This window comes from Ornithodoros turicata, chromosome 6 (assembly GCF_037126465.1).
Source record: "Ornithodoros turicata isolate Travis chromosome 6, ASM3712646v1, whole genome shotgun sequence".
Lineage (NCBI taxonomy): Eukaryota > Metazoa > Arthropoda > Arachnida > Ixodida > Argasidae > Ornithodoros > Ornithodoros turicata.
In genome coordinates, this window is record NC_088206.1 from 16,633,094 (window position 1) to 16,658,723 (window position 25,630).

Genomic DNA, 25,630 nt, shown 5'->3' on the forward strand with positions numbered 1-25,630 from the left:
ATGCATACCTGTCCTTCTCTGGTCCGCCATAGTCCGAGCCCAAGGGCACGAGGGAAGCCTGCGACTGTTCGCTAGTAGGACTGTGCAGGGGCGTATAAGGGCCAAGGGGTGGGAATGTCTCGGGTCGCGTCGAAAAGTCCACGGGTTCCGTCTGCTCCTCCGACGCGGCCGTCGAGAACACTGGTTTAGAAGGTTGGGATCCCAGCACTGGAGACATGCTGTACAAAGGGTAGACGTAAGATGATGAGCCATGTGCCAGAACGGCGCCACAACGGCGATGTAATGGCGGGATACGGTTCCATCGCGGCATAGCGTGTCGATAATTTTTGTCGACACGCGAAAGCGACTCGGCACCAGACGCTGGAGCGCGGACATCGCGCTCAATTATTATTTTTTCGTTGTTCCCTAAGACGATAACCGAAACGGTTGAAGTGGCGTTAGAAGCTGATCGTTCACACAAACATGACACTCGACCTTCAATGTGCCTATCCAAACAGAGGACAATGTGGTGCGTACGCGGTACGGACGAACTGTTGTGTGGACACACGTAAACGTATATGGGTTCACATCAAAAGGAGGGAGGTATCGGGTGAGGTTTACGACGACAATGAGATGTGGATGGGATTTGGTAGCTCGAGCTCCAGTGTGCGTGTTTGGATATATTACACAAATACGTTACAAATACAAATACGTTAAGACTCGTTGAGCAACCAGTTTCCAAAGAATCCGATTTTCCGTTAGACGGACAGACACGGTAGTAACCAGCACGCATGGACAGAGTAAATTCGGTTCTGCGGAGCATCAGTGTCTTCGGCAAGCGAGGGCAGATTACAGAGAACGTTACACTGCCGTATTTTAAGCGTGATATTAGCCTGAAGTTTAAGCTGAATGCACGAGAGCGAGGGCTCTTGCTCACACAATACGTTCCGCAAGAAATGCTGGGATAAGCTTAACGTAGAACTGTGGATCTTTCGTTTAGGCATAGGTGGTCAATACAAGGTGCCATTGTGGAACTAACCTGTGCCTAGGGACGAGAGGCAGGTCGAGGGCCGGGTGAATATGCCGTACCCCCTGCTGTGGTGGCGGGGGCGACAGGTCCCCAAGGGCCTCTTGCCTCGTGGACAGGTTCACTGCGCCAGGGGGCAGCCCCAGGTCAGACCCCGGTTGAGGCGATGCCCGCTTCCCCTCCTTGGGCTTGGGAGCTATGGGGCGGGCGCCTCCCCCTTGGTGGGGCGGAGGCTGCGGGAAGAAGTGGGCTGGGGCGTAGTCTGGGGGAGGGGGCTTGCTGTACTTCTCGAGTTCCTTAGCCAGATTGGTGCGGGGCGTTGTGGTAGGTACGTAGCCAGGGTACTTGTAGTCCTGCAGGTCCAACTGCTTCACGTAGCACATGGGTCGCAGAACCCGATCGGATGGGGCTGCACGTGGATTGCTCACATAAATGTATGTAAATGTAACTGTTGAGATGTACTGGCAAATGGGGTAAGAAGTGCGGTAGACGTCGTTCGTGAATAGTTTGTGACACTCCCGCAGATTACGAGATGTGCATGGGTATACCCCGCCCTGGCCTGATGATGTCACAGTGTACGAGCATTTTCCGGAGTAGGCTGCCCCTCGTAACGAGCTGTAGCTTTTCAGACGGCACTCAGAGCCACTGCCTCTCGCGTGGCTTGCGGTACGTAGTTTTCCAATATGCGCCACCAAATTATCTTTGTTCTATCGCGAGAGCCGGAGACAAGTCCGCTGTCTTCCTCAACAGTACAACGCTGTTCTGGATGAGTTAAAACAACCGTTTTACTTTTACTTCCTACAATACTTTTAAGGAGACTTTGAAACACACACAAAACTAGCGTATCAGCAGATCGAGTCACGACAATTGATGGGGTCGCTTTTTCCCCGTAGCCTTTTAAGTTTCCATTACGCTTAAACCACGTGAGGCTACTGACAATCCCGAGATACCCGCTTCGTGTCACCGCACTTCTTTGCAACGGCGCTAAGAGCCCGGGGGAGAGGCACATTGCTCGGGGCACGTCAAAGAAACTCAGGAGGGCGACAAAGCTACGAATTATATTGCTAGTTTGCTTCTCCTGCCTACACCACGTCTCTGCAGTAAAAGCACGCTTTACAGGAGACTGCACCGGATTGTCGGACAGATACAGGCTTTATATAACCCCTCTCCCTACTTGTAGAATGCACTCAGCATTTAAAGGCCGTCATAATTACCCGACTTGTTTGTGGTAAGAGCTGTGAAGTAATAGTTAAGTAATATTTGCAAGCTAAGTTACTAACAACTAAGTTACATACAAGCTAAGTTAGCATGATCCACCGCTCCATCAAGCTTTCATGTGCTCTCTGAGTATTCAGTCTTCTGATGTGTGTTTTGTTGTTCACATGCACATTTATGCCATCTGGTTTGGCATGCAGATTATAAACTGTTGGTATGAAAAAAACTGTTTTTCCCACTCACTTTGCATGAGGCGTTGTAATGTGTGGCTGTGTCAGTGTGAAGTGGCTCAAGAGTAACTTAGCTACATTTGATGAGCAACGGTAATTACATTTTAGTTGGTGACCCGCACCGTAACTCATTTACTTCCAGAGACATGTAACCGTAACCTCATTGGAGTTTACACATCTCTCTGTGTGCATCGCATATTTATCGACAATGTAGCGTTCAAACTGGGTTTGCTATCGTTCAAACTTGGTGGCGTTACTTCGTTTAAGAACTGTTTACGAATAACGTATGAAACACAAGTAATTGCTTCCAAGGGTCAATGAACGTTTTCTGGAGGGTAACGAAGTATTGTGCTCATACCTGGGCTGGTGGTTGTTGGCGGTTGTTTGGCAACACTTTTCTGCTCCTTCTGCGCCAGTTTTTCCATGGCGGCAATGGGGCACCCGGACAAGCTGAAATACATCTACCATAATAAACACCACATTTATGTTTGAAAACGAAAAAGAAAAAAAAAGCGTAAAAGGTTGCCTAAAAAAGTGCCTAAAAGGTTACAAAGTTCTACCTGCCAGCTATATGAATGATAGCGTTACCGCTTCTGATTCGGTGAGCGAGGGGGGCGTACGCCTTTTTGTAGCAATTTGGATATATGATAATTGTTTTTACCATCATTTCACACCCTTTATCAGACGCTATGTTGACCTAGGTGTGGTAACTATAGAAGTTACCACCCTTTTCACGCCCTTTTTCTTCTTAGAGTATAGTGTTGGAGCCTGTATGTAGTTCACACCGGTGAAACGGGAAATTTGAGCACCGTCGTCGTCACTACCTTTCACTGTGCTCTGCATTTAAATTCCTTTTTACCTCAGGGGCTTGTAAGCTAAAATATAAATAGAGGTCCGATTTTGTAAGTTCGTCCCTACAGAATGCGTTCATTGTTGAGAAAGCAAGAGCACACGAAACTTGAGAAAGAACGGATGCCCTGTTCCACGATGTACTACCATTCATAAAGAGTAGGAATTCGTAGACCGAGGGTTTATGAGTCGGGGCTTGGCCGCGTTACACTGGCGTAAATTGCCGTTCTAAACCTATTTGTCTGTAGAATTAGACAGCGTGACAATGGCGTACCTTCTATGGGAGTTTCTGTTGCTATTAACGTGTCCTCTTCCATTGCAGCCAGGGGTTGGGCATCTATGCAAAAGGAATTCCCAACTTGCGTCATCCAAAGTGAACCGGAAATGATGTGTGTTTTTTCTCGATGTAGCATTGGTTTCACAACAATAAGCAGTAACAGAATAACAAAAAAGAAAAAGTCATGCCGTAGTTGTTACAGTCATAACAGGGCTACTGTGGATGGGGTCAGTTGACATGCGGGGCTATGAACGCATAAAATCGTTCAAAACAACATATGTTAGTAGGCTATGTTCCGTTCCCTTTCCTCCTACAAGTTTCGGTCGACATATTTCTTCGCCCCCGGAACTCTCGTCCATGTACCTATACTTCCTCTCGTGTTCCTCTTCTCCCTTTTTGACAACACCACGCGTGTTCTGGACATTGGGTTTGCACACGGCTCTCTCAAATGAGCGTCAGCTAATTATTTGTGTTCCATCCGGTGCGCGGTGACGTCGTCGGTGACGTAATCGGGCACAGCGTTGTCTGGGAGCGCAATTTGAACGCTGAGCGGTGACGCTGGTCATCGGCCCGCTTATTGCTTCTTTGTTTGCTCAATAACTTGTACTCAAGCTTACGTTAGGGTTCTCGCACAATCAGTGCATGTCTCATGAGAAATGGGTTCTCGTAAGACTGGTACATCCATTATCATCATCATCATTCCCTGCGCCCTAATGGTTGCAAGTTTAGAGCAGCGCGCGCCGTTGCTGTCGTCTGCTTTCTTCTTGTTCGATTAACTGGATTGTTTCTGGAGCTATGTGGTCTCCCTGGCGGGCACCTGCAGTACCGCTGTATACGTCTGCTTCTGTCTGTTCAAAATTCACATTTAGACTGTCCGATCACGATGAAGGTCCCGTGGTTCGGTGCATAGCGCCCCTAGCGGATCGTGCGGCCAGTAATCTGCATAGGAGTTGCTGACTATGACATGATCGCCATAATCTAGTAGGTCGTGGTTCGCAGGATGCTCCTGTCACTGCTCACCGTGGCGCATCGCCGGGTGACTTCGTCTAAATTCTCTCGCGAGAAAACCGTTTGCTTGTCGAAATGTGGTTGCGTGTTCGGATCATATCTTGCGTCAAGCAAAAACGAGAAAAAATCTTTCGTTCCATGGTCCTTTTAATGAGTACGTTACTTTTTTTTAAAGCCATCAAGTTTTCTTTATCTAGGCGGCGCTGGCCTAGGCGTCTTCGACCGAGCCGGATATGGCGTCACTCTGGGAGCCACCTGATTGGCACGTTTCTGGTCGTCACGGTATGATGTCAGCGTTCATCATTCGGATCAGGATGTGTGCGGGGGACTCTCTACAACATTGAGCTACACTCCACATTCCGGTCCATGAACCCGTGATATTTCTCGCGCAATACTCTTCAGCGAAACACGAATAATTTACGGAGGGGGCTTGTACTGCCTCCTTTAGCGACTTGCACAGTTCTTCGGTTACAACATACTACGCGGAGTATTGGTACTCCATACTTACGAGCGTTACAAAATAGTTGCCAATATCACCGAGAGATATAAAATTTTTAAAATCCAAAATATTAGAACGTGTGAACATCGAGACTTCATGGACTTCACGTCCGCTCACAGTAGCAATTACATTTTTATGGATGTCATACTGCGAACAATACTGCCACCACACTATGGGACCATATGGGAGCATATGGGAGTTTATCCATTATCACCGCGACAGTGGACGTGAATCAAAAGTTCATTCTAAAGAATGAAATGCTCATCAAACAGAAACCAAATTCGCCAAACTAACTAAGGAAAAACGTGGCGTGCACTAAAATATACACAACATAACGGTGCACCATTCAAAGCACACGCACGCACATGTACAGAGCATCGCATGAGTATATGCGCGCGTTTCGGCATGCGGGAGCACTACGGTGAACCCACGAAACTCAACACACACCAAGGGAAACTAAATCTGCACACATTACGAGCATTCGGCCGCCATAAATCGAGCTTGCTTACTTGAGTATCGTTTCGTGCTGTGCCAAAACTGTAAGAGGCGAAGCATGATTATTTAACTACGTGCCCGTCATGTAGGCACGATATTTTTATTAATATTTAAGGTCTTTTATAGATGGCTTTTATAGGTATTTTATATTTATAGATGACTTACAAGTATCAAAGTCTTAAAGTAGTAGAAATAAATGCCATTCTGCGCGGTGATCCACAAGGAAAGGGCTCTCAAAACTGAAAAGCTAGCCTCAGATTTTAAAACTTTGGACTGTGTCCTCTAATGTCAGTAACCATTCTTAGGTTTTTTTGTTTGTTTTTGTTGTCGTTGTGGTTTTTGGGCCAATAACTGATGGCGTTACTGGACAAAACAGATTGCTGATTAAGGTCATCAGCTGAATACGCATTCTAAGGCAGCCTAGCTTACTCTTCGAGTATAACGAAAATGATGTCTGAGTTCTAAACCTGGGCCATGCGAAAAAGTGTTGCTGAAGAACTGCGAACAATTATCGATCTGCGATTCAACGTTTCCCTTCTTTTGAATCAGCCGGCATCTTGTACATCTGAGCGGTATCCTGGATAAGGGATCATTTGCTCTTTGAATATAGGGACATAGCCCTTTGCAGACCTACACAGCATGCTCTACAAAAACCAGAGAAGCAGCATCTCGTAGGATGAAGAAGTCTTTCCGAAATGTCCGTCTTACCACCTGGAGTACGACGTTTGTATAGTGACTGATTAAAAGGTCGTTAGTCTTACTGGTTGACTGATTGTTTTGTTCTGATTCACATGAGTATCAGGAAACAATCAGGCCAAAGTGCCGCTAGCGTTTATGAAGTCGAGAAATATTTTGAGCTTGAAATAAACTAAGATATCATTTCAGCGATATTAATTGCACGAATCTACAAATAATTTGGGGTATCTGTGTAAGATCTATGCGGAAATGATTTGCATCACTTGCTACGTACGTATTTCTCGAGTGTTAGATGATATCTGGGATGATATCTAAAGATATCTGACACCTGATGATATCCTGTAGTACGGACCAATCACATCTCTTAAATCGCCAACGTTACCCTTATCACGCTCGACAAACGGAACTTTGCTGCTTCGTTCTTAATAGTTTGTCCCTGTAAACGCCAATCGCCTGATTCGTTTGAAGTAGTTAACATCACGTCGGTGGTCTTTGCTTTGACAGCATCCTTTACCGTAGCGTTTTCGTAAAAGTAGCCTTACTTCCGACCTACTAAAACCTTCTAATATTTGCTGTGCCCCTATAAGAAAGCACGGACCAATTAGAAACGTAAAGGTACTCACTTTCGGGTGTGATTTTGTCCTTCCTTGGGCATCCAGACAGGCTGGGTAAGACCGTAAAATCATATATAATTAACCGTCGCTTCACTTGACGCAGGGCACAAAAGCAGGTAAAGCTGTGCCATACCTTCTATGGTGCGAGTATAAACCTGTGACATGACCCGTGCCATTGCATCCCGGAGTCGGGCATTTGCTATCTGTAATGAGTAAATATACGGTATACAAGGACCCGAGTGTGATCTGCTATATTGGCTAAAGAAATGGTGAAAGCGCACTCCGTAAATTTTTCGTGTCTGGCTGTGGTGGTTTGTGCGAGGAATCTCACGAGTCCTCGCCCAAGAACAAAGATGGCACCTGACCTGCAGAGTGCAAGAGAGGTCTCGGCACTGTACGGCACCCGTAAGAGTCTCTCACACTCATTCAGACGTTCCGTAAGAGAATGAGTTTGGTCGACGTCAACCAGTGACGCAACGGGATACGATGAGAGCGCCAATCATCATCAACCGTGTCGGGTGAAGCGTCGGCGCGTTGGCCTCTGGGTTTAAGACTGCACCCGAGACATGGGGCCGACCCTGAGCTGAAGCATGCACTGCCTTCGCGACGGCGGCTTGGTATGCTCGGTTGGGCGGTTATCGGCACTTCGTACTCTGCTTCGTACTCACTGTCACCTGTGCTGCATGCGCGCTTGCGACCAAGCCCAGCGGCCAGCACTACGCGGCGCTGGCCACGCGGTTAAGTGTGACGGCGGCTGTACATCTTACATCGTTCAACGCATCGCGCTTTACATGGTACGCATGTCTCATGACACAGATGCACTCCGGCTGCAGCCCATGTCGTAAACAAAGGTGGCGCATGCCGTTGACGCGCGAACCCGCTGTTCGTGGCGTCTAAAATCTTGTCAAGAGAACATGGCTTACGCATGCTGACTGCAGCACCCGTCTGCGTCATTGTCACCTACTCTTCACGCTATCATTAACGACAAATGTGAGGTTGTGGGCAGAGACGAAGGTACCATGCACGTACCTTTAAGTGTCCCCTCTGGAGTCCTCTGGGGAGAATCGAGCATCGGCGGGCGCGAATTGGAGTCCTCGTCCGATTCCTCGAGCCGGAGCCGGCTTTCGTCTATCACTAAAGGGTGATCGTCATCAGGAAGTGGCACCAGATGCCCCGGTCCTTCGTCCCCGTAACCTATCGACGCCTTGGACGGCTCCTGCGCATGCCATCATCATGAGCATCACCCAAGCTTTCTTCTCTATAGTTACCTTGAGCTTCGTCTCGAGTATAGCGTATCGATTCGGCGATTCCCGTGTTATGTCCGTCATGGCAGCCGAAAAAGGCGTCGAAAAGCCACCGGACATGTAGTCTCGATGCTGTTGAATGGCACAGTCCGGAAACCGGACCTCCGTTTTTGGCTCCTGCTTCACCTCAACCGCCTTGCCGAACATGCTGCCTCCTCCGACGCTACTGCTAACCAAACCCCGGGGACTGGCAGTTCTCGCGTGACAGCAGTCTTCACGACATGGATCTTCCACCTGCGATGTCCGTACGAATTTACGTCATCTGTGGCGCCGTTATCAGCATCAGGGCTCTACAGTAGTCTTACCTTGAATTGAGAATGTTCCATCATGGGGTGTATGGAAGCACACTCCTCCTCAATCTTCAAGAGGCTTTCGACGTCGTACGAGTCGCCTCCTCGCCCTGCACGACTAAGGGTCCCGCTGCTGAATTCCGTGCTGTATGATGGAGTGTACATTGGGGTCGAAGGAGCAGGACTCGAGTAGGACGAGAGCGACGAAGAGCAGGATCCCGCAGCAGTACTCGACAACTCACCGGGAGTCACGGGACATTGCGTGATGGTCGTTATAGGCGTCGTCGACGAAGACGGCACAGGAATTGTAACCTGGGGCTGTAAGGTCGTCAATCTCTGTCAAGTGGGTCTAATGATTCCGTAATCGGTAAAAGAAGAGTAGCCTCTCCGTGTCTAACCTGCGACGTGGTTTCACTGCTCGATGAGCCAGGCACACGGGCGTTGTCGTCGTTGTTGTGGTGGTGGTCCTCTCCGTCGTCACCACGATCGCTTGACCCACTTGGAGCTTGGGCCTTGTCACTGCTGTAACCCTCACGGCTCGTTTCTGTGTCCATCGACTCATCCTGCTCCTGAGAGGGCCTGGAAATATATGGAGAAACAACACTGCTGTATTTCATACCAACCAGGACATGGCGAGTGGTGCATGGCGTATCGAGCCCATACAAGATCGTCCTTGTAAACGTCACCCGGAGCGAGCTATTCTGACTCCCTAACTTAACCGCACTCCCTCAAGCCTCAGACAAGTCCTATAGTCCCTAACACATGCCCCAGACCTAGCAATATCGTACTTTGGCGTTCCAAGTGATGCCGGCTGCTCTGGGCTGGAATCCGGGGCCGCTGGGGACAGAGGCATCGGAGACCTGTCTGGAACGCTTCCGTTGGAAGAGGAAGAAGCACTGAGGGTGACGACGTCTTTCCAGGAGTTCGCGACGGTTTCGCTGGACGCCCGTTCTCCCTCCGTGCAAGAGTCTTTCTTCTCGAAGAGGTTCTCGAACATGGGCTGGACGTCGCTCAGCCCTGAGGGCGGGTCGTCGGCGGCCAGAAGACCTCCAGTCAAGCTACGTAGCGCCGCTTCCGCTTCCAATATCCGCTTGGCGTCCTCGTCTTCCACACAACCACTTACGCTGTTCACTGCAGTTACAATTGAACTGTTGTAAAAGACATACACTATCATGGCAACGGAGTAAGTATACTATAGAGTGAGAGGCTACTGTGTCGCAGACCCGTCACAGGACGAAGTTCCGTCCGGGACAGGATGGACGTGAAGCGCACCACTTCCCTTCCGACCCGTTCCTCCATACTCTAAAAACAGAACTTCACCGCATAGCACGCTCAGCGCCAACAATGTCCACGAACTCGGGGCCTATCACTTTACACACACACGGGTTATCACTTCTGATTCGAAGAGAGAGGAGGACGTACGCCTTTTTGTGTCAATTATCATATATCCAAATTGACACAAAAAGGCGTACGCCCCCTCTGTCCTCGGATAAGAAGCGACGACCCTATCATTCGCGGCAATGGTTGGCGCTGAGCGTGCTATACGGTGAAGCTGTTTTTAAAGTGCAGAAGCACAGTCTAAGAAAATATGTTCTAAATCATAGCAGAAAAAAAAAAAAAAGAAAAAACAAAACGTGCTCTTCAATGCTTATCTGCATCTCAGAACTCTAAAATTCTCCCTGCTCTCGCTGTATTGCCGAACTAAACCCGTTAGGACACATCTTCATCCGGCGCCCTTTCTGGGGCAGGCGTCCAGGGCGGCTGCCCATCTCGCCCTCCTCGGACCAGCACAGGTGTGTCGTTCCTGTTGTATTCTAGGTATGCACGTAGTCTCAATGTTACCACGTCAGATTGAGTTTTGTTGTGTACAAAAAAAAAAAAAGATATGAACGACAATAAAGTTTATTTCTGGTTGCGTTATGGTGCTGAAATGTGAGGCTTGCGCTGCTGAGATCTAATTGGAGATTACCCGGAACTACAACGTTACAACGTTAACCACCTGTCGTAGAAGAACGTACTTCCTCCGGGCTTGCCCAGCTGCAAGGCCCACGAGGAACTCGTTACAGAAAGTCATTACATTTACTATTTAGCCACATTCATTGTGTAAAATGTGATGGCAAGTTGCAAACGAACACCGGGGACAGCATCTCTGCGGCGGGTGTAGCCAAATGTGAAGGACTACAGGACCGAATGGTAGAAAGGTACTTCCGCTACTGATCGCGCGGTGCAGGAATACCGTAACATATTGCCTGATCGGGCTCGACTGCCTTTCAAAGATAACAGTTAATTAGTCGTCTGCGAGATTGCACAAGGGAAGGAACAACACAGTTAAAAGAAAAGTTTCCCGCGATTTTCAGTAAGACGATGCGCTATCTGTAGCTAAGGCTATACACTGGAAGTCTTCGAAGCAAAATTGACACTGAAGGGTGCAGACAATGCAGACAATGTGCAGACAGCCTGTCTCCCAGTACTGGTCTACGAGTATACAGTTCGCAGTCTTCACAAGGACTCACCGCAGTCCGAGGGCGCTGGGACCGGCTGTGTTGGACCGGACCTAGGAAGACCTTCGGAAACTCCCTCTGGAGGACAGTCGCTTTCCTCAGCTGCACGACATCGTTTGCTGTTGGACTCGTCTGGAGGCTCAGCCTTCCGTTTGTGACTCTCTTCGCTTCCCCTGCATCAACACAAAGGGAATGTAACCGGGAAAAGTTAATGGCTGGCAACAGAAAGCCGCTATGATATGGATGACTTACTTTACAGTGCCTTGAGCAGTTCCTGTTGACAGAGTTGCATTAAGAAGGTCGAAAGTTTGTGTTAGGAAGACGTGCACAGAAAGGGGCAAAAACATTGGTAATTGGTGGATGAACGCTGGTGTTAAATAGAAAATCTATAACTGTAAAGCTACATGCACTCATGGGAAAAGGGTGATTCTACTCCCTCAAAACAGAACTGGACCGCACTCTAAGAAGCCTGAGCTCCCCGGGCAAACACCGAAGACGACACGACAAGACGGCTCAAATTTTAGTTCTTCTGGGGATCAGATGCAGCTATAGGGGGCTAGAAGAGGCATTGAATGATACCGCTATCATTCTTGATTTGTGGAAAGCGCGGGGCATACGCCTTTTTGTAACAATAGACCTCTACCGAAGAAGCGTCACCGTGACGTAATGATGACGTTGGTAGACATATCGAAACCGAAACAGTGCGGGTGGAGAACACTGCCGTTTTATAAAGCCGCATTCCTTCACGAAGGTCAGAGGTCGCTTCTTTGTATTAATGGTACACAAAAATGAGGTCACGTTTTTAGTCGCTTTCGTGTCTTCATTTGCGTTTCCAGTCCACCGCGGAAAGAAAAGAAGGCTTCACCCCAAGAGTTGCATCGTCTGAATGTCTGAATAATGTCTGAATAGTTGCATCGTCTGAATAATCATGTGCGGAATGTAGTTTGTTATTACGACTTAGTTTGCGCTTGCTTTGTATAGAGACACCACGTGCAGTCCGAGAGAAACTCTTGCCCTTCAGTATGGTACCTTCAGACTCGAGAAGATGGAAGAGCCCGGTAGCCATATTGAGAAAGGGCTACCGAAAAGATAGCACTACCGGTAGAATGGAGCAGAACAAGGCCGTACAACTAATAATATGTAACGAATTACAAAAACTCTTCCAATATGAGAAGCCACATTTAAACGTGGCTTTCTTGTGTGACTTATTAATTTTTTGATATAGTAGTTCCAGTCTACCAAGTTGGCGGCGCTGCTGTACCATCTGACGTCATGTGTTTGTAAACAGGGAGAGGTCCATTAACGCCGCTGCGTAAGTGTCACAAAAAGGCGTACGCACCCGTTTTCAAGAAATCAGGGGAGAGAATGATGTTATGCGGTGAAGTTCTGTTCTAACAGTCCATACCATAATAAACCACATGTAGTTTTCTCGTAACCAGTTTTTTTCTCCAAAGCCGCTACTTGTTTCAGTGTATACAACTGACACCCATTGAAATTCATAGGCGTGTGTATTTGAGTAAGAAACCAGTTTAGCTCGCTTCATTCTGCAAGGCTGTCATTTTTTGTGAGTGATTAATTAACAACGTAAACTGCCATCCCGCCCTAGAGAGAGCAACGCAATACACTGAGAAGCTTTAATTTTGTTATTTATTTTATTTTTAATTTATTATTTTACTTATACATACTGCGTGCCAAATTTCTGGCCCAAGCGGGAGAGGCTTTCAAATAAAAGAGTAGATGTGATAAGCAGAGAGAACGGCAACCACGCAACACAACAACACACAATAACACAACATAATAGAAACGACAACACAACAGCAACAAAATTATGCGGGAAGCAGAAGCAATTACAAGGAATAACGGTTCAGTCCATTTGCAAAGTTTCCAAATTCAAGGTGATTAGAGGGCAGTGAATTTGAAATGAACGGCAGTGCGCTACTGTTCGGGGTACTGTGTTGAAAAAATTGAAGCTAACAATTGTTCATGATAATTGTGCCGTGTTCCTCTTATGTTATTTTTTTTTTGTCTTGACTTAGGGTTTTTTTTGTGTGTATTCCATGTACATTTCCTCACGGCGTGTCCAGTGTTAGTAAGTGAAGATGACTGCTATTGCTCACTGTCGTCTTAAAAGTGAAAAATAACAACAACGACAACAACAAAAACTTCTTACCTGGTGGTCCTTTCGTGCGCGTGCTCTTCCTGAAGTCCTCAGACTGAAACAAAAAGCCAAAGTGTTAAAAAAAAGAGAGAGAAAGAAGAAGACTGTTTTTTTGCTTGCTCCATGTTGTTTTAGCATACTTTTGCCACACTCCATACATAAGGCGCATACCAAAAAATGAAAAATACCTATCTAAGCTGCGGCATTACGTTTGCTCGCTATAGGACAGCCGGAGTGAAACTAGCGAGACAAGGCCTTGAGAGAAAGAACGAAGAAAGCGAAATATAAATAAATAACTAAACAAACAAACAAAGGAAGCAAGAAAAAAAAAAGAAAGGCTGCTTTCCATTTTTTTTTCTCGGCATCGGAAAAAGTTCCCCAAAATTTCCAATCCCGAAAACAAAAATTATCAAGTTCCGGAAAAATATAATGAATAAACGACGTCAAAATAGCAACAACACATACGCCTTCTTGAATCGGACCAAATAAAAGCGATGCCACTTTTATTTATACAATGTACTCTCGTACTCCAATAAATATTTGCCGCTGAACAATGAAAAGTTAGTTAATATAAAGATTTCTCTTCCAGTTCTTCCTGGAATGAAAATCTGAACAATCCGTTCTTCTATTTCAGCATGTCAAAATTTCTCGCTATACTGCATCCCCACAAACATCTATCTGTTTACTAGTTTGTCATACCAAGTGCGCTATAGTAGGCACCGTTCAATTAAAGTGCTATTTGTTATTTAATGTTCGCTCAGAAATCTGAGTGGTACAAGAGTGAAAATTTAATTTCGTCCAATTTTTCTTTTATAGAAAATACGCGAAAAGAACAGTTTTTTTTTTTAGCAGTTGATAATTTCCAGAAATCTTGCATCTCAAGATGAGACTGAAGCGAGCGCAGTGCGTAATCACAGCGCCGAAAGCGGCGAGGAGGATCGAAGCTAGAAACTACTTTCATGCGTAACTAGTGTTTATTGTCGTACGAGCAGTAGTCTGCATTTCATCGGGTGCCCTGATGGTACCCTGGTACCTGATGAAATGCATACTACTGCATGAAAGCTTGTACGATAATAAACAGTACAGTAGTTCCAATGTTTTATCTTTCTATCGAACAGGCTCATTCGAATAAAACCAAGTAAATTGATCGTGACGTGAAGCACGTATATTGCGAATAGTACGTTTGGGACCATAGCAGCCTTCCCCACTTGGCCGACTCAGATGCTGTAGTCATGGAAACACCTCCTCTCTCTCTCTCCCTGTGGAGAAAGGGAGCGACCCAGCCGTTATACAGGCCGCGTTTTCATAAATTGGACTCAGGGTGGATGGGTCACTTTGTGCTGATGATTCCGCGTAGTGACGTATTTCGCCGTTTCCTAATATGAGCGGGGGGCTTTATGTCCGTCCGGCTCGGATGATGGATGGAGGTAGCCCTTCGTGACACTTAGGGATGAACACGTGAAGCCACGAGCTTTGATAGATATACTGTTCTGTATAGTTATTGCTGTCGGAATAGTAGCGTTGGTGAACTTTTTTTTGTTGCTTTCTAAGGTAATTAATGTAACGTAGTGTGGTGAGTGAAGTGCATGTTTACAATACTTCAAAATTATGTGGCTCAATGTGTTCTTCTGTCATGCAATTCGGTCGATTTGTAGCAAAACAGACGCGTGGGAGAGAAGTGTATTATGCGGCAACATTCGGGCAAACTTCCATGTAATTTGCAACAAAAAAGCGAGGGAAGGTGAGACTGATACGTCACATTTTGCGTTGTAGTTTTTGAGCGTGTGGTATGCGCTTATGCCGTTGCTTTCTGCCCAACTTAACGCTTAGTATAGCTGTTACTTTACAGCACTTCACTGCTATAGTCGTCCACCGTCCATACATTCAGAGAAAACAATTTGCCAAGCTAACGTTTCAAGCAGACACGACAGCAAAACACACGTAATACCGAGACGATCTCTTTCGAGAAAAGCTGCTGTAAGCCGACCAAGGAGTTGCAAAAGTAGAATATCACGAACCGCTTCCAAAATGTTCCCTCTTAAACATCTAATCAAACTTTTTCACTCACGAAAAGTTTACATGTGGTACGCTTGCTACAATCAAACATCTGTCGCCGTTGTAGTGCTGCGAACACCTGCGATGGAGGACATACCTCCGCACAGGTGTTCCCTACTTCCTACTCTACATGCCGGCAGGGGACTTTAACCCTCGCGAGCCACTTCGCAGTTCGCAAAGTTCAGAAGCAGACTACACACAACAAAAAAGTTGATGGACGCATATTTTGATTAAGCCTACTCTGCTAGCTTCACCGCAACACACAAGCATGCAGTATGAGAACGACATCACAGCTGAGAGAGAGCCTTTAGCATTACCTTGGGGTGATGTCCCGAACGTGTAAGCAGACGACAATTGCAGAACGAATTATATCAAGGTGAAAATTGGCAAAGCGAGATTTGACGATAAATCTTGCGATGCCGGCTGGTGAATACAGTGAGGCATTGTGGAGGAAACACTCCGATAGGCAGCGCGCGTGGCGCCCAAACAAAACGAGAGGAAGGGGATCGCCGCGAATCGATAGCTATGAGAGAGGATGTGAGAGCGGCATGTGTCGCCATCTATCAAAGCGTTTAGGAGTTGCTGTGCGCGCGGGCGAAAGGATGCCACCATGTGTGCGTGCGCTGCGTAACTTTCAAAAAGAGAACCAAGTTTAAACAAACCTACAACAGAAAAAATCGCCACATTTTATCGGATTCATAACAGCAGTTGCAGCAGTTGATAAGATATGCAGATTTTGTGAATTGAATTGCGGTTTTCTGCTGCTTGGTTTGCCCACAATCGTTTTCCATTTTCTGTATTCTTTTTTTTTACTTTAGGGCTTTTGTTATCGCGAAAATATTTTGCATGTGTTGTAGAAATCTTTTGTCTTTCATACTTTCAACTTTTGGTACTTTTCAATTTGATACTTTCAACTCTTTATGTAACCCACTTGCTATGTACACAGTGAATTATTTCTAATGAAAACTGAAGTCTCATGGAAAACCCGTTCCCTGCTCTGTCTGAGTTGTCACTGACATGGCCTGTGCGACGAATTGGGGTGTTGAACTTACGACTCCAACACGTCGCTGAATACGAGCGAGGGTAAGATTGACAGTATACACATGCGAACGCTGTCCGCGCATGTAAGATCCGCGACCGTGCCGCACTAACTGCATAGAAGTGCGACCACATCCGCGTAGATATTGGGTATCCGCACGTCCGCGGTTATTGCGTTTGTAGTAAGAAACTTGTATGCGGAATTCAAATCATTATCCGCAAACGAGGATGTTGCGCGATTGTCCGCGGATATAACCGCACTCGCGCACACCTCTAACAATGGTACTTCAAGCAAGCAACAATGTTGTTCCGTGAACCGTAATCGTTGTAAACGGGAGGGGGCACACGTTTTCTGTAACGGTTTACGCGTACGTACGCAAAGTGTCGCAATATTGATAAATCTAATATTGAATATAATATAAATCGACTGAATATCGTATCGAGTTATCGCACCTCCTCGCACCTATCCAGACCGGTACGTGGATTGGTTGATGCGGCCCTGTCGGAGAGGATTTGTTGCGATAGGGCGATACGATACGCGTTTGTCGCATTCATGTACACTCTAAGAAAAAAAAAGGAGTATTTTTACTCCTTTTGGGGACTAAATGCATTGCCACAAAAAATAGTCCCTTTCGGGAGTAAATGCACGGGAGTAAATGAATGTCACAGAGTGGAGACTGCATTTCACGCGCTGTTGTAGGAGTCCCAGGTACATAATTGGTGTGCATGTATGAAAATACTTTGAAGCAAACCGTCAACCGTGATATATCGAGTGATATAAAATCTTGCGCCATACTAGGGCACAATTTGCGAAGAAAGATGCGCTAATTGTTTCTTACTCTGTGTGGGAGGAAAATTGCTACGTTGTCTGAGTTATACAGCCTTATGTCGTTCAAATTGACCAAGGGCACATATTTACGTAGACTGTTGCATTCAGGAGACCATTCGCGAAGTTTAGTGACAATTTGCAGTCCTGGGGAGTAAATGTCGGGACCAGATGTCGGGTTAGGGGACTAAAATGGGGAGTAATTGCAGACTAGGGGAGTAGAAGCTGCAATTACTCCCAGTTTTACTCCTTTTTTTCTTAGAGTGTAGACGTAGCTGTACATGCGTAATTGGAGTATACGCACTAATCTGCGCGACGTAATGTAGTTGCCGGCTTATTTTCTCTAGGTTTTGGAGCATCCTATATCCTATTTCCTTTGTGATCGTAGAAGCCATTAATATTTACTTCTTATTGTCGTACATTTCAAACGGCCCACTCTTGAAACATAACTTCACCACATATCACGCTCCTAGCCAATCATCATCCCAAACGAGATTATTCTCGTCCCTGATTTGTTGAAAACAGGATGCGTTCGCCTTTTTGTGGCACTTAGTTATGCGAATTCTCAGAAAAAGGCGTATACGCCCCGCGCTTTCTACAAATTAGGAGTGATAACGGTATCATTCTCTGCAATAGTTCGCTTTCACTGTGTGATTCACAACATCATCACATGAGTCATGTTTCCAGGAGATCATCGGCAGGAATCAAACGACAGCATGAAGTAGGTACTGCGTGTTCGTCTGTGTATACGATGTCCACAACGGAGGCAAAGCGCGGTGTTCAGATCAAAGGTCACGATACGTTCAGAGCCTGGAAATCATATTTTAGTCAAACGGCGTCCGCTATTGACTTTTGGGGTGACTGTTGTTCCCGACGCAGACTTCGTCCAGAATCTTGTTTCGTGGCCGATATCGATTTCCGTTTCTAGTATTTCTTTCCCACACATAGTACGTCCATTCCTCTCCGATATCGTTGCCTGCATGTTAGCCGTTATTCTTGAAAATCTCTTTCGACTCCCATGGGGGCTATACGGGCACGTTTATTCCCAATTTATTGTATTTACACGTTCAAATGGTTAAACGCTTCTAGCGCCGTGAAAAGCACGCATGCGCACATACCAAGCCGCAAGAAAAAAATAAAAGAGAGAGAGAGAGAGAGAGGAAAAAAAACGTTGCTTACACATAGTATGTGTACGGTAAGCAACATTTTAACTCATTATTATGTAGCATTGTCGCATAACATGCTCAGAATGATATCTTTCTGTATTGTGATAGTTGAAAAGGGAGCCTTTTTGTGACACCTTTATGACAGCCTTTATGCAGTTATGTTAATAGCTGCAAGAAAGCGTACGAACAGCGTTTTCCACAAGCAAGGAGTCAAACTCATAACAATATCATCATTATGTGCACAATAGTTAGCCATCACTATATAACACGCTCTGCGCGAACTACTGCGCCGAATGATACAACTATCACTCCTGATTTGTGGAAAGCGCGGGGCGTACGCCTTTTTGCGACAATTACCGCAGCTACATAAGTGCCACAAAAAGGCGTACGCCTCCCGTTTTTAACTAATCAGGGGGCAGAACGACGTCATTCGGGATGGTGATAAGATAAGAGCGTGCTATGTGCTGAAGTTCTGTTTCAATTAAGAGTGCCAAGTGAGGAGCTTTTTCTAAGCTGGAATTAATTTTACCCGTGGTTGTTTACTTAGATTAAACACACTGCTGTCGTCTCTCGACGAAGTCTTTGATAAATAGCTATTTTGCAGGAATTATAATTACTATCACCGGTAATGTGTAAGGAGGTAAAAGATTGATCACGGCCAGTGCGCACTTCAAACACCATATAGGACTGTACATTAGAGCCTTCTGTCAAAAGTAACGGCACTGATGATGAAACTAATCACATGAGTAATCCATTACTAATCATGATAATGTAATGAGTAACTTAATGCATTAATTTACAAGACTGTAACGAGTGCATTATAGAGCAAAAGTAATTTCTCCAACTCTAGTTCTGAGCGTGTTTAGAGTGCACGCCAGATGTTACAAACATGGCGTACGCCCCTGGTCCCCGCCAAAAGAGGAGCCAGAGACTTATCGTTCTGAACGCTGGATTGCTATGTGCGTGTTATGCTGCGAATTAACATAATTTTCTTGCTGTTGCCCTTAACAGATTTAAAGGCCTTTCAAGTGCTGGCTTTAAAATAGCGAGTGTGCCACCGCTTCGACGGCAAAACTCTGCTAGATTGTATTATCGTTCGCCACAATGTCAAAACAGAATTTCACCACATAACACGCTCCTAGCCAACCATCATTTCGCGTGACGTCGTTCTGCCTCCTGATTGGTTGAAAATGAGAGGTGTACGCCTCTTTGTGACACATATACAGGTATGTTATCACAAGAAGCCGTACTCCCCGCGCTTTCCACAAATCAGAAGTGATAGCGGTATCATCCTGCGCAATAGTTCGCACGCAAGGGTTCGTGCTATCATACCCCAGATTTCGTAGCTGCCCTTCAACCTTACATACCCTGCCATCCGTCATGAGCAAAAGCTCCGCCTACGACTACGATGACGTCACGAACAGGCGCGGCCATTTCTCCGTCTGGTGTCGATGGCGATAGGCAGGCGCCACAAAGCAGAAGGGGTTGGCCACTATGAATATTTCAGCCGCCGCCTAACTCTGGCTCTCTATTGAATTAAGTCTTCGTAACTCTGCGCTAGTGTGGAACAAAAACTACAGAAGACGACGAACAAAGCCGTTGAAGGGGGGCGCTTCCATCTCAGGCCGGACTGTGGCGCCATTCCGGGGTGGAAGAATCTTTTTAATCCATAATTCAGGCCTAACTCCGTGGACGGACACGGAGCGAGGGAAAGAGAAAGCACAGCACGGCAGACCATGGACCGTGTACGCTATCCGTTGCGAAGGAACGAGCGCCAGGCATCAGTTATTTACCGAATGGGACCGGAAAGATGGCGGGAACGTGCCGAGACTGCTACGACACCTGGCGGTGCGCGAGGAAAACTAGAGCAGAGGCGAACGAGCATGCCTTCTGTGAGAAGGAAAGACGGTGATTGGCTGAGCACGAAGCAGTGACGTGCTCGTAGGAGGGGTTTTCAGAAAAGGTCCCGACATCTGGAGGATTTTTTCCCCGCGAATTTCTTTGGCGGTGGGTGATACGCATGAGAGAGCTTAGATTTTATTCATAAGTGAGTTTTCGTATATCGTACGTTATCGCCTTTAAGGGATAGTGATATGTAAGGGATAGTGTTGGTGGTTCTGCGCACACGCAAGACACAAGCAGAGCTTTGTGCCTTACGAAGAACCACCACGCTATCCCTTGCGTACGCAAAGGCGACAGCGTACTTTCACTATTACTTCAGGCGTGAAGTGTTGCAAGTGCAGCAATGTACAGCTTGCGACATACTTGTCTGGAATCGACAACTTGTGGTTTATCCGGCCTGGAATCTCCAGGTGTTGCAAGAATGTTTGTTTCAACTTTATGAACACGTACTAGGTAGCATACCGTACGTGTCTATTAGTCGGAAGATACCATTTGCAACACCTGTAGATAGACAGGATAAACCGCAAGCTGTTGATTCTAGACAAGTATGTCACAAGCTGTACTAGTGTTGGTCAAGAGACATTAGGGTATAGAGACACCCCAATAGATGCCGAGAAATAAAAGAGGACAGTGTCCGATGCCACCTGCCTTTCTAGAAAGCAAATGCGAAATGCCCAACAGCGCCTAAGTTGATTCGCACGTTCTAAGAAAAAAAAAAAAAAAAGATGAGTTAATTGGGGGAACAATTACAGTTTGTGACCCCCTACACTATTAAAACAGAACTTCACCGCATAACACGATGAAGGGCCATCATTGCACAGAAATCATACCGTTATCGATCGTGATTTATGAAAAAAAAAACGCGGGGTGTACGCCTTTTTGTGACAATTCACATAACTGCACGAGGGTCACAAAAAAGGCGGACGCCATCCGTTTTCAACGAGTCGGGGGAGAGAACGGTGTCATTCGGGATGATGGTTGGACAGGAGCTTGTTTCCAGGCGAAGTTCTATATTTAGATTGCAATCACTCCCTATTTTATTCCCTGTGACCCTGAACTTTGCTCCCCAGCGGTGCAAATAATCCATAAACTCTGCACGCATTTCCGTGCATTTATGATCCAAAGAGGGACTGATAGTTGTTGCTTACGTGACCAGAGCTGAGCAACTGAAAATCGGAGTTTAATTAACTATTCCATCAAGGTCACCGCTCAGTCACGTCGCCTTTCTCAAGAAAGGAAGACGTGAGGAACGGTTATTTTGTTTATCTTGTGTGTCGTGTGACATGATGTCGCATGATAGGGGGAGACACCCATCTTTTGTTACGCATTTGCGTATGCCTTCGGGGGAAGGTGTTTCAGCGTAAGCCGAGCGCGGGCTACACCCTACACTCTTAAAAATGAACTTCACCACATAGCACGTTCCTAGCCAACCACCATCCCGAATGACAACGTTCTCGCCCCTAATTTGTTGAAAACGGGAGGAGGAGCCTATTTTGTGCCGTGCATAATGGCACAAAATAGGCTCCTCCTCCCGTTTTCAACAAATCTAGGGCGAGAACGTTGTCATTCGGGGTGATGGTTGGCTAGGAGCGTGCTATGTGGTGAAGTTCATTTTAAGAGTGTACACTCTTAAAAACCACCACACCAACTTCACCACATAGCACGCTCCTAGCCAACCATCACCCCGAGTGACATCGTCCTCAACCCTTGATTTGTTGAAAACTGGGGGCGTACGAGTTTTCGTGACACTTATGCAGGAATGTTAATTGTCACAAAGAGGCTTACGCCCTGCGCTTTCAACAAATCAAGAGTCATAGCGGTATCACTCTGTAGACTGGTGGTGTACGCCTTTTCCGCTACAATTATGTTCTGCACAATTGTCACAAAAAAGGCGTACGCCTCCTGTTTTCAACAAATCAGGGTAGAGCACGATGTCATTCGAGATTATGATTGGTTAGGAGGTGAAGTAAATGCCATTCCGTTTTCCGTGGGGCTACACTCTAAAAACTGAACTTCACCGCATAGCACGCCCTGCGCCAACCATTGCCACGAATGATAGGGTTATCGCTTCTGATTCGAAGAAAGAGGGGGGCGTACGCCTTTTTGTGTCAATTTGGATACATGATAATTGACACAAAAGGGCGGACGCCTCCCTCTCTCCTCGAATCAAAAGCGATAACCCTATCATTCGTGGCAATGGTTGGCGCAAAGCGTGCTATGAGGTGAAGTTCAGTTTTTAGAGTGTAGGGTATTAGTCTCTTCTTGGTCGGGGTGCAGTGGTGTGTGCACACTCTTAAAACAGAACTTCACAGCATAGCACGCTCATAGCCAACCATAATCTCAAATGATATCGTTATCTGCCCTGATTTGTTGAAATCGGGAGGGGTACGCCTTTTTTGTGACAATTATGAACAGCATAAGTGTCACAAAAAGGCGTACGCCTCGCATTTTCAACAAATCAGGGCAGATAACGATATCATTCGAAATTATGGTTGGCTAGGAGCGTGCTATGCGGTGAAGTTCATTTTTAAGAGTGCAGCGGGCACGAGGGATCTGCGCGTTCGTTTGGAATCTGAAATGTGAGTGAATAAACTTGCTTTTTTTGTCAGACTTTGCTGTGTTTTCGTATTCTTCGGGGTTACGACGGGTGGAACCCGAACTACCCGGGGTTTGTGGGCCGTGGTTCCCGCAAGTCTTACACCAACAGGCCTTAGTGATGCGGGTCTCAAATGCTTACGAGACTGTTCTGACGAACAAATAAACGAAAATGTTAAACTTGTACATTTTCGTGTCGTATATTCGTGATACGCAAATCATGAACTGTCCCTGGGTTCCAGGCTACTCCTTTTCGGACTCGAAGGAGACGTCCGATCTCTTCTTACGAAAAGAAGCAGTATCCAAAAAGGGATTCTCAGTTGTCAGTGGACACGAACACTGCTCGGACGGGTGTCTTTCTCTTGAAATGCCTTGAGGGTACCCGTGTGTCAGGGGTATTATAGTGTTCGGAGTTACTCAGCCACTTAGACAAACTAGACAAACTGTCACAAGAACGATGTGGTATGGCGCGTTGGAAAACATGCAGGCGTTATTATTTCTATTTGTTAGACGGCAAATGTTCGAGCGCAGACAATCAAAAAGCTCTGAAGAAAGAAGTCGCCACGGAGGGAATGAATTTCGTTCACCATATTTGTCGTCGTCCAGTTTAGTCATCGGCAGAATACGTATTGGTGGCAGCATTGTGTGCATTATTATTGTGGTTATAATGAGTAGATCAGCTGCTGTACGTGTGATACTTCCGAAGTTTTCCCGAGACCGCGTCGATCAGCAGGAGCAAAATTATCGTGCCACTTTTCTGTTGTGTGCCTCGTCTACAAATGATGAGGTGTTAATGGTGTCACCGCAATGCTCGACATGTCCGACATTGTATTCATATGAACGCCGTTAATAACGTGAAACAAGCGAAAGATCAGCAGACGACACAACTTCCGGAAAAGGCCTATAGGTGGCGCCACGCGTACTGGTGCTTTCCTTGCAGACGGCTACTACAGACTGCACCAAAGTGGGTGCTATGCTAACTTCTAATCGAAGTGATACCTTTACGTTAACTTTTGCAAATAACGTGTGGAAATATACAAGCGTCATTCCGAACACGTTCGGCGTATACGACATCTTATTTTTGTATGTTATGTCTCTAGGCGGAGATAGAGTCTGGTAATTTAAATTATAGCTGCACATTTGCTGTACCACACACCATTTAGATTTAACTCTTGGAAACACTTTCCCTTCTGAAGTGCTATGCACGTATTGCTCCGAGTTCTTTATATTTGCATAGCCAACACGATGATTGTCATCGACTGGCAGGACTGACACACCAATTACGCAAACATAAAACCGAAAGTACCGAACGTACTTTTCCCTGCCCAATATATTTTCCCCCGGTAAGATTAATTTTTGTCAGACCGAGTTCAGCCCTGCTAGCGCATCTGATAACTGACCTTAGATCATTTTAAACGACGAGATTGAATTGGAACGACGCGGCGTTTGACTGACGTCGGCGTATTGGTAGTCACTTGGTATCTATTACAGGTCTGAGCCCCTCGTACCGAGACAAGCAAGTAATACAGCTGTATTATGCTTTAGTGCAAGCAAAAATAGCTTATTACCTGACCGTAGTATTACTATCAGAATTAACTTAGGAAAGCTGTTTCCGATAAAGGAGACAGTAGTTCTACTTAATGAGCTGGAGGACGCGTAATACTTATTACTCAATTATAGAGAAAATACGTTTTCTGCTGTTTTCCTTTAACGGTTTCGATTTTCCCACGTTCCATGAGACGTGTATCTTCTCACTTGCTCAGGAACGTCATCAGCTGATAAAAAGGACTTGCTTAAAAAAAACCAAAGTGAGGACTAGTGAACACGCACCATTACGCGAGCAGATATGGGCACCTAATTTTTCAACGCACTCCAGTAAGATTCAAGTATGCGCCATGAGATATGATGGTTAAGTGAGTGTTGTTTTCAGATTTTAATGTTTCCTTCGCATTTGCTGGATTTTAATACAGGTCACAATTGTACATGTGCATGTTTTTTTTTTATGTTTGTCTATTTGTTGTATATGCATAGTGCTGTCGCATGAGATGGAAAGCTCTTGTCTTGTTTCAGGGTATTCAACATAGACCGTTGCCAGAAGCACTTCGAAGAAATGTTGTCTTGTTCTATTTAATTAGCACTGGCCAATCTCCCGTGCGGCAGCGTGTGCAATATCACAAGGACGACAGGAAGGCACGAGCACACTAGTTATCGTAATTTTGATAAATAAAATACCTACTTACCTTACTCATAGTTCATGGATCCAGTTCCTGTGATCTGCAAAAGAAGAGAGAGAGAGGAGAGAGAGAGAGAAAAGGTTATACATTTCGTACAGCGCAAGTATATGTATAAAGGACAGGTCACAATACATAGAGTCAAAGATTGCGAAAAGCAAATATTTCGCAGTAGTATATATAATGCCGTGTATAACTGGCAACCTAGTAAAGTAAAGTAAAGTAAAAGTAACACAAAAATACGTCGCACTTTTTTGTGATATTAGATTGCCGTTTTGACATGTACGATAACGAAATAAACATTTATGACTTCACATATCACAAAAGGAATTGCGAAGCATTCACCAGGACTGGCGGGGAACTACATTGGTGCTTATTGTAATTGCGCATATATGCACTTTTCTGCACAATCTGACATATTTTGTGGCACAGGTAATATTATTTACTAATCTATTTATGTACCCTTAGCGCGCACAACGTTACAGAGAGGGTGTGGTAGAAGTATCATCAAGTACTATTATATAAACTAAACTATAATATATTATATATATATATATATAAACTATAGATATAAACTATCAATAAGTAGAAGAGAACAGCAGAGAGAGATCACGCTGGCAGCAAAAGCTCATGAAGTTATGCAATATTCACACTGCAAAATAATCACAAATGAAA

General features: G+C 45.7%; 1 protein-coding gene across 5 annotated transcripts in view; it reads right to left on the minus strand.

Annotated features, from left to right (window-relative positions):
• Nucleotides 1-25,630, minus strand: part of LOC135399284 (myelin transcription factor 1-like protein) — a 143,826-nt gene that overhangs the window by 8,780 nt on the left and 109,416 nt on the right. For all 5 annotated transcript variants that reach the window (XM_064631125.1, XM_064631124.1, XM_064631122.1 and 2 more), the window contains exons 4-19: nucleotides 24,965-24,998; nucleotides 13,155-13,197; nucleotides 11,237-11,258; nucleotides 10,997-11,157; nucleotides 9,272-9,614; nucleotides 8,882-9,062; nucleotides 8,499-8,801; nucleotides 8,158-8,427; nucleotides 7,919-8,105; nucleotides 7,023-7,092; nucleotides 6,899-6,939; nucleotides 5,594-5,621; nucleotides 3,575-3,637; nucleotides 2,810-2,901; nucleotides 1,019-1,415; nucleotides 9-218 (exon numbers count right to left, since the gene is read on the minus strand). In XM_064631125.1, coding sequence (XP_064487195.1) covers nucleotides 9-218; nucleotides 1,019-1,415; nucleotides 2,810-2,901; nucleotides 3,575-3,637; nucleotides 5,594-5,621; nucleotides 6,899-6,939; nucleotides 7,023-7,092; nucleotides 7,919-8,105; nucleotides 8,158-8,427; nucleotides 8,499-8,801; nucleotides 8,882-9,062; nucleotides 9,272-9,614; nucleotides 10,997-11,157; nucleotides 11,237-11,258; nucleotides 13,155-13,197; nucleotides 24,965-24,973 — 2,420 coding nt within the window. In that variant the 5' untranslated portion in view covers nucleotides 24,974-24,998. The remainder of the gene's footprint in view (nucleotides 1-8; nucleotides 219-1,018; nucleotides 1,416-2,809; nucleotides 2,902-3,574; nucleotides 3,638-5,593; nucleotides 5,622-6,898; nucleotides 6,940-7,022; nucleotides 7,093-7,918; nucleotides 8,106-8,157; nucleotides 8,428-8,498; nucleotides 8,802-8,881; nucleotides 9,063-9,271; nucleotides 9,615-10,996; nucleotides 11,158-11,236; nucleotides 11,259-13,154; nucleotides 13,198-24,964; nucleotides 24,999-25,630) is intronic.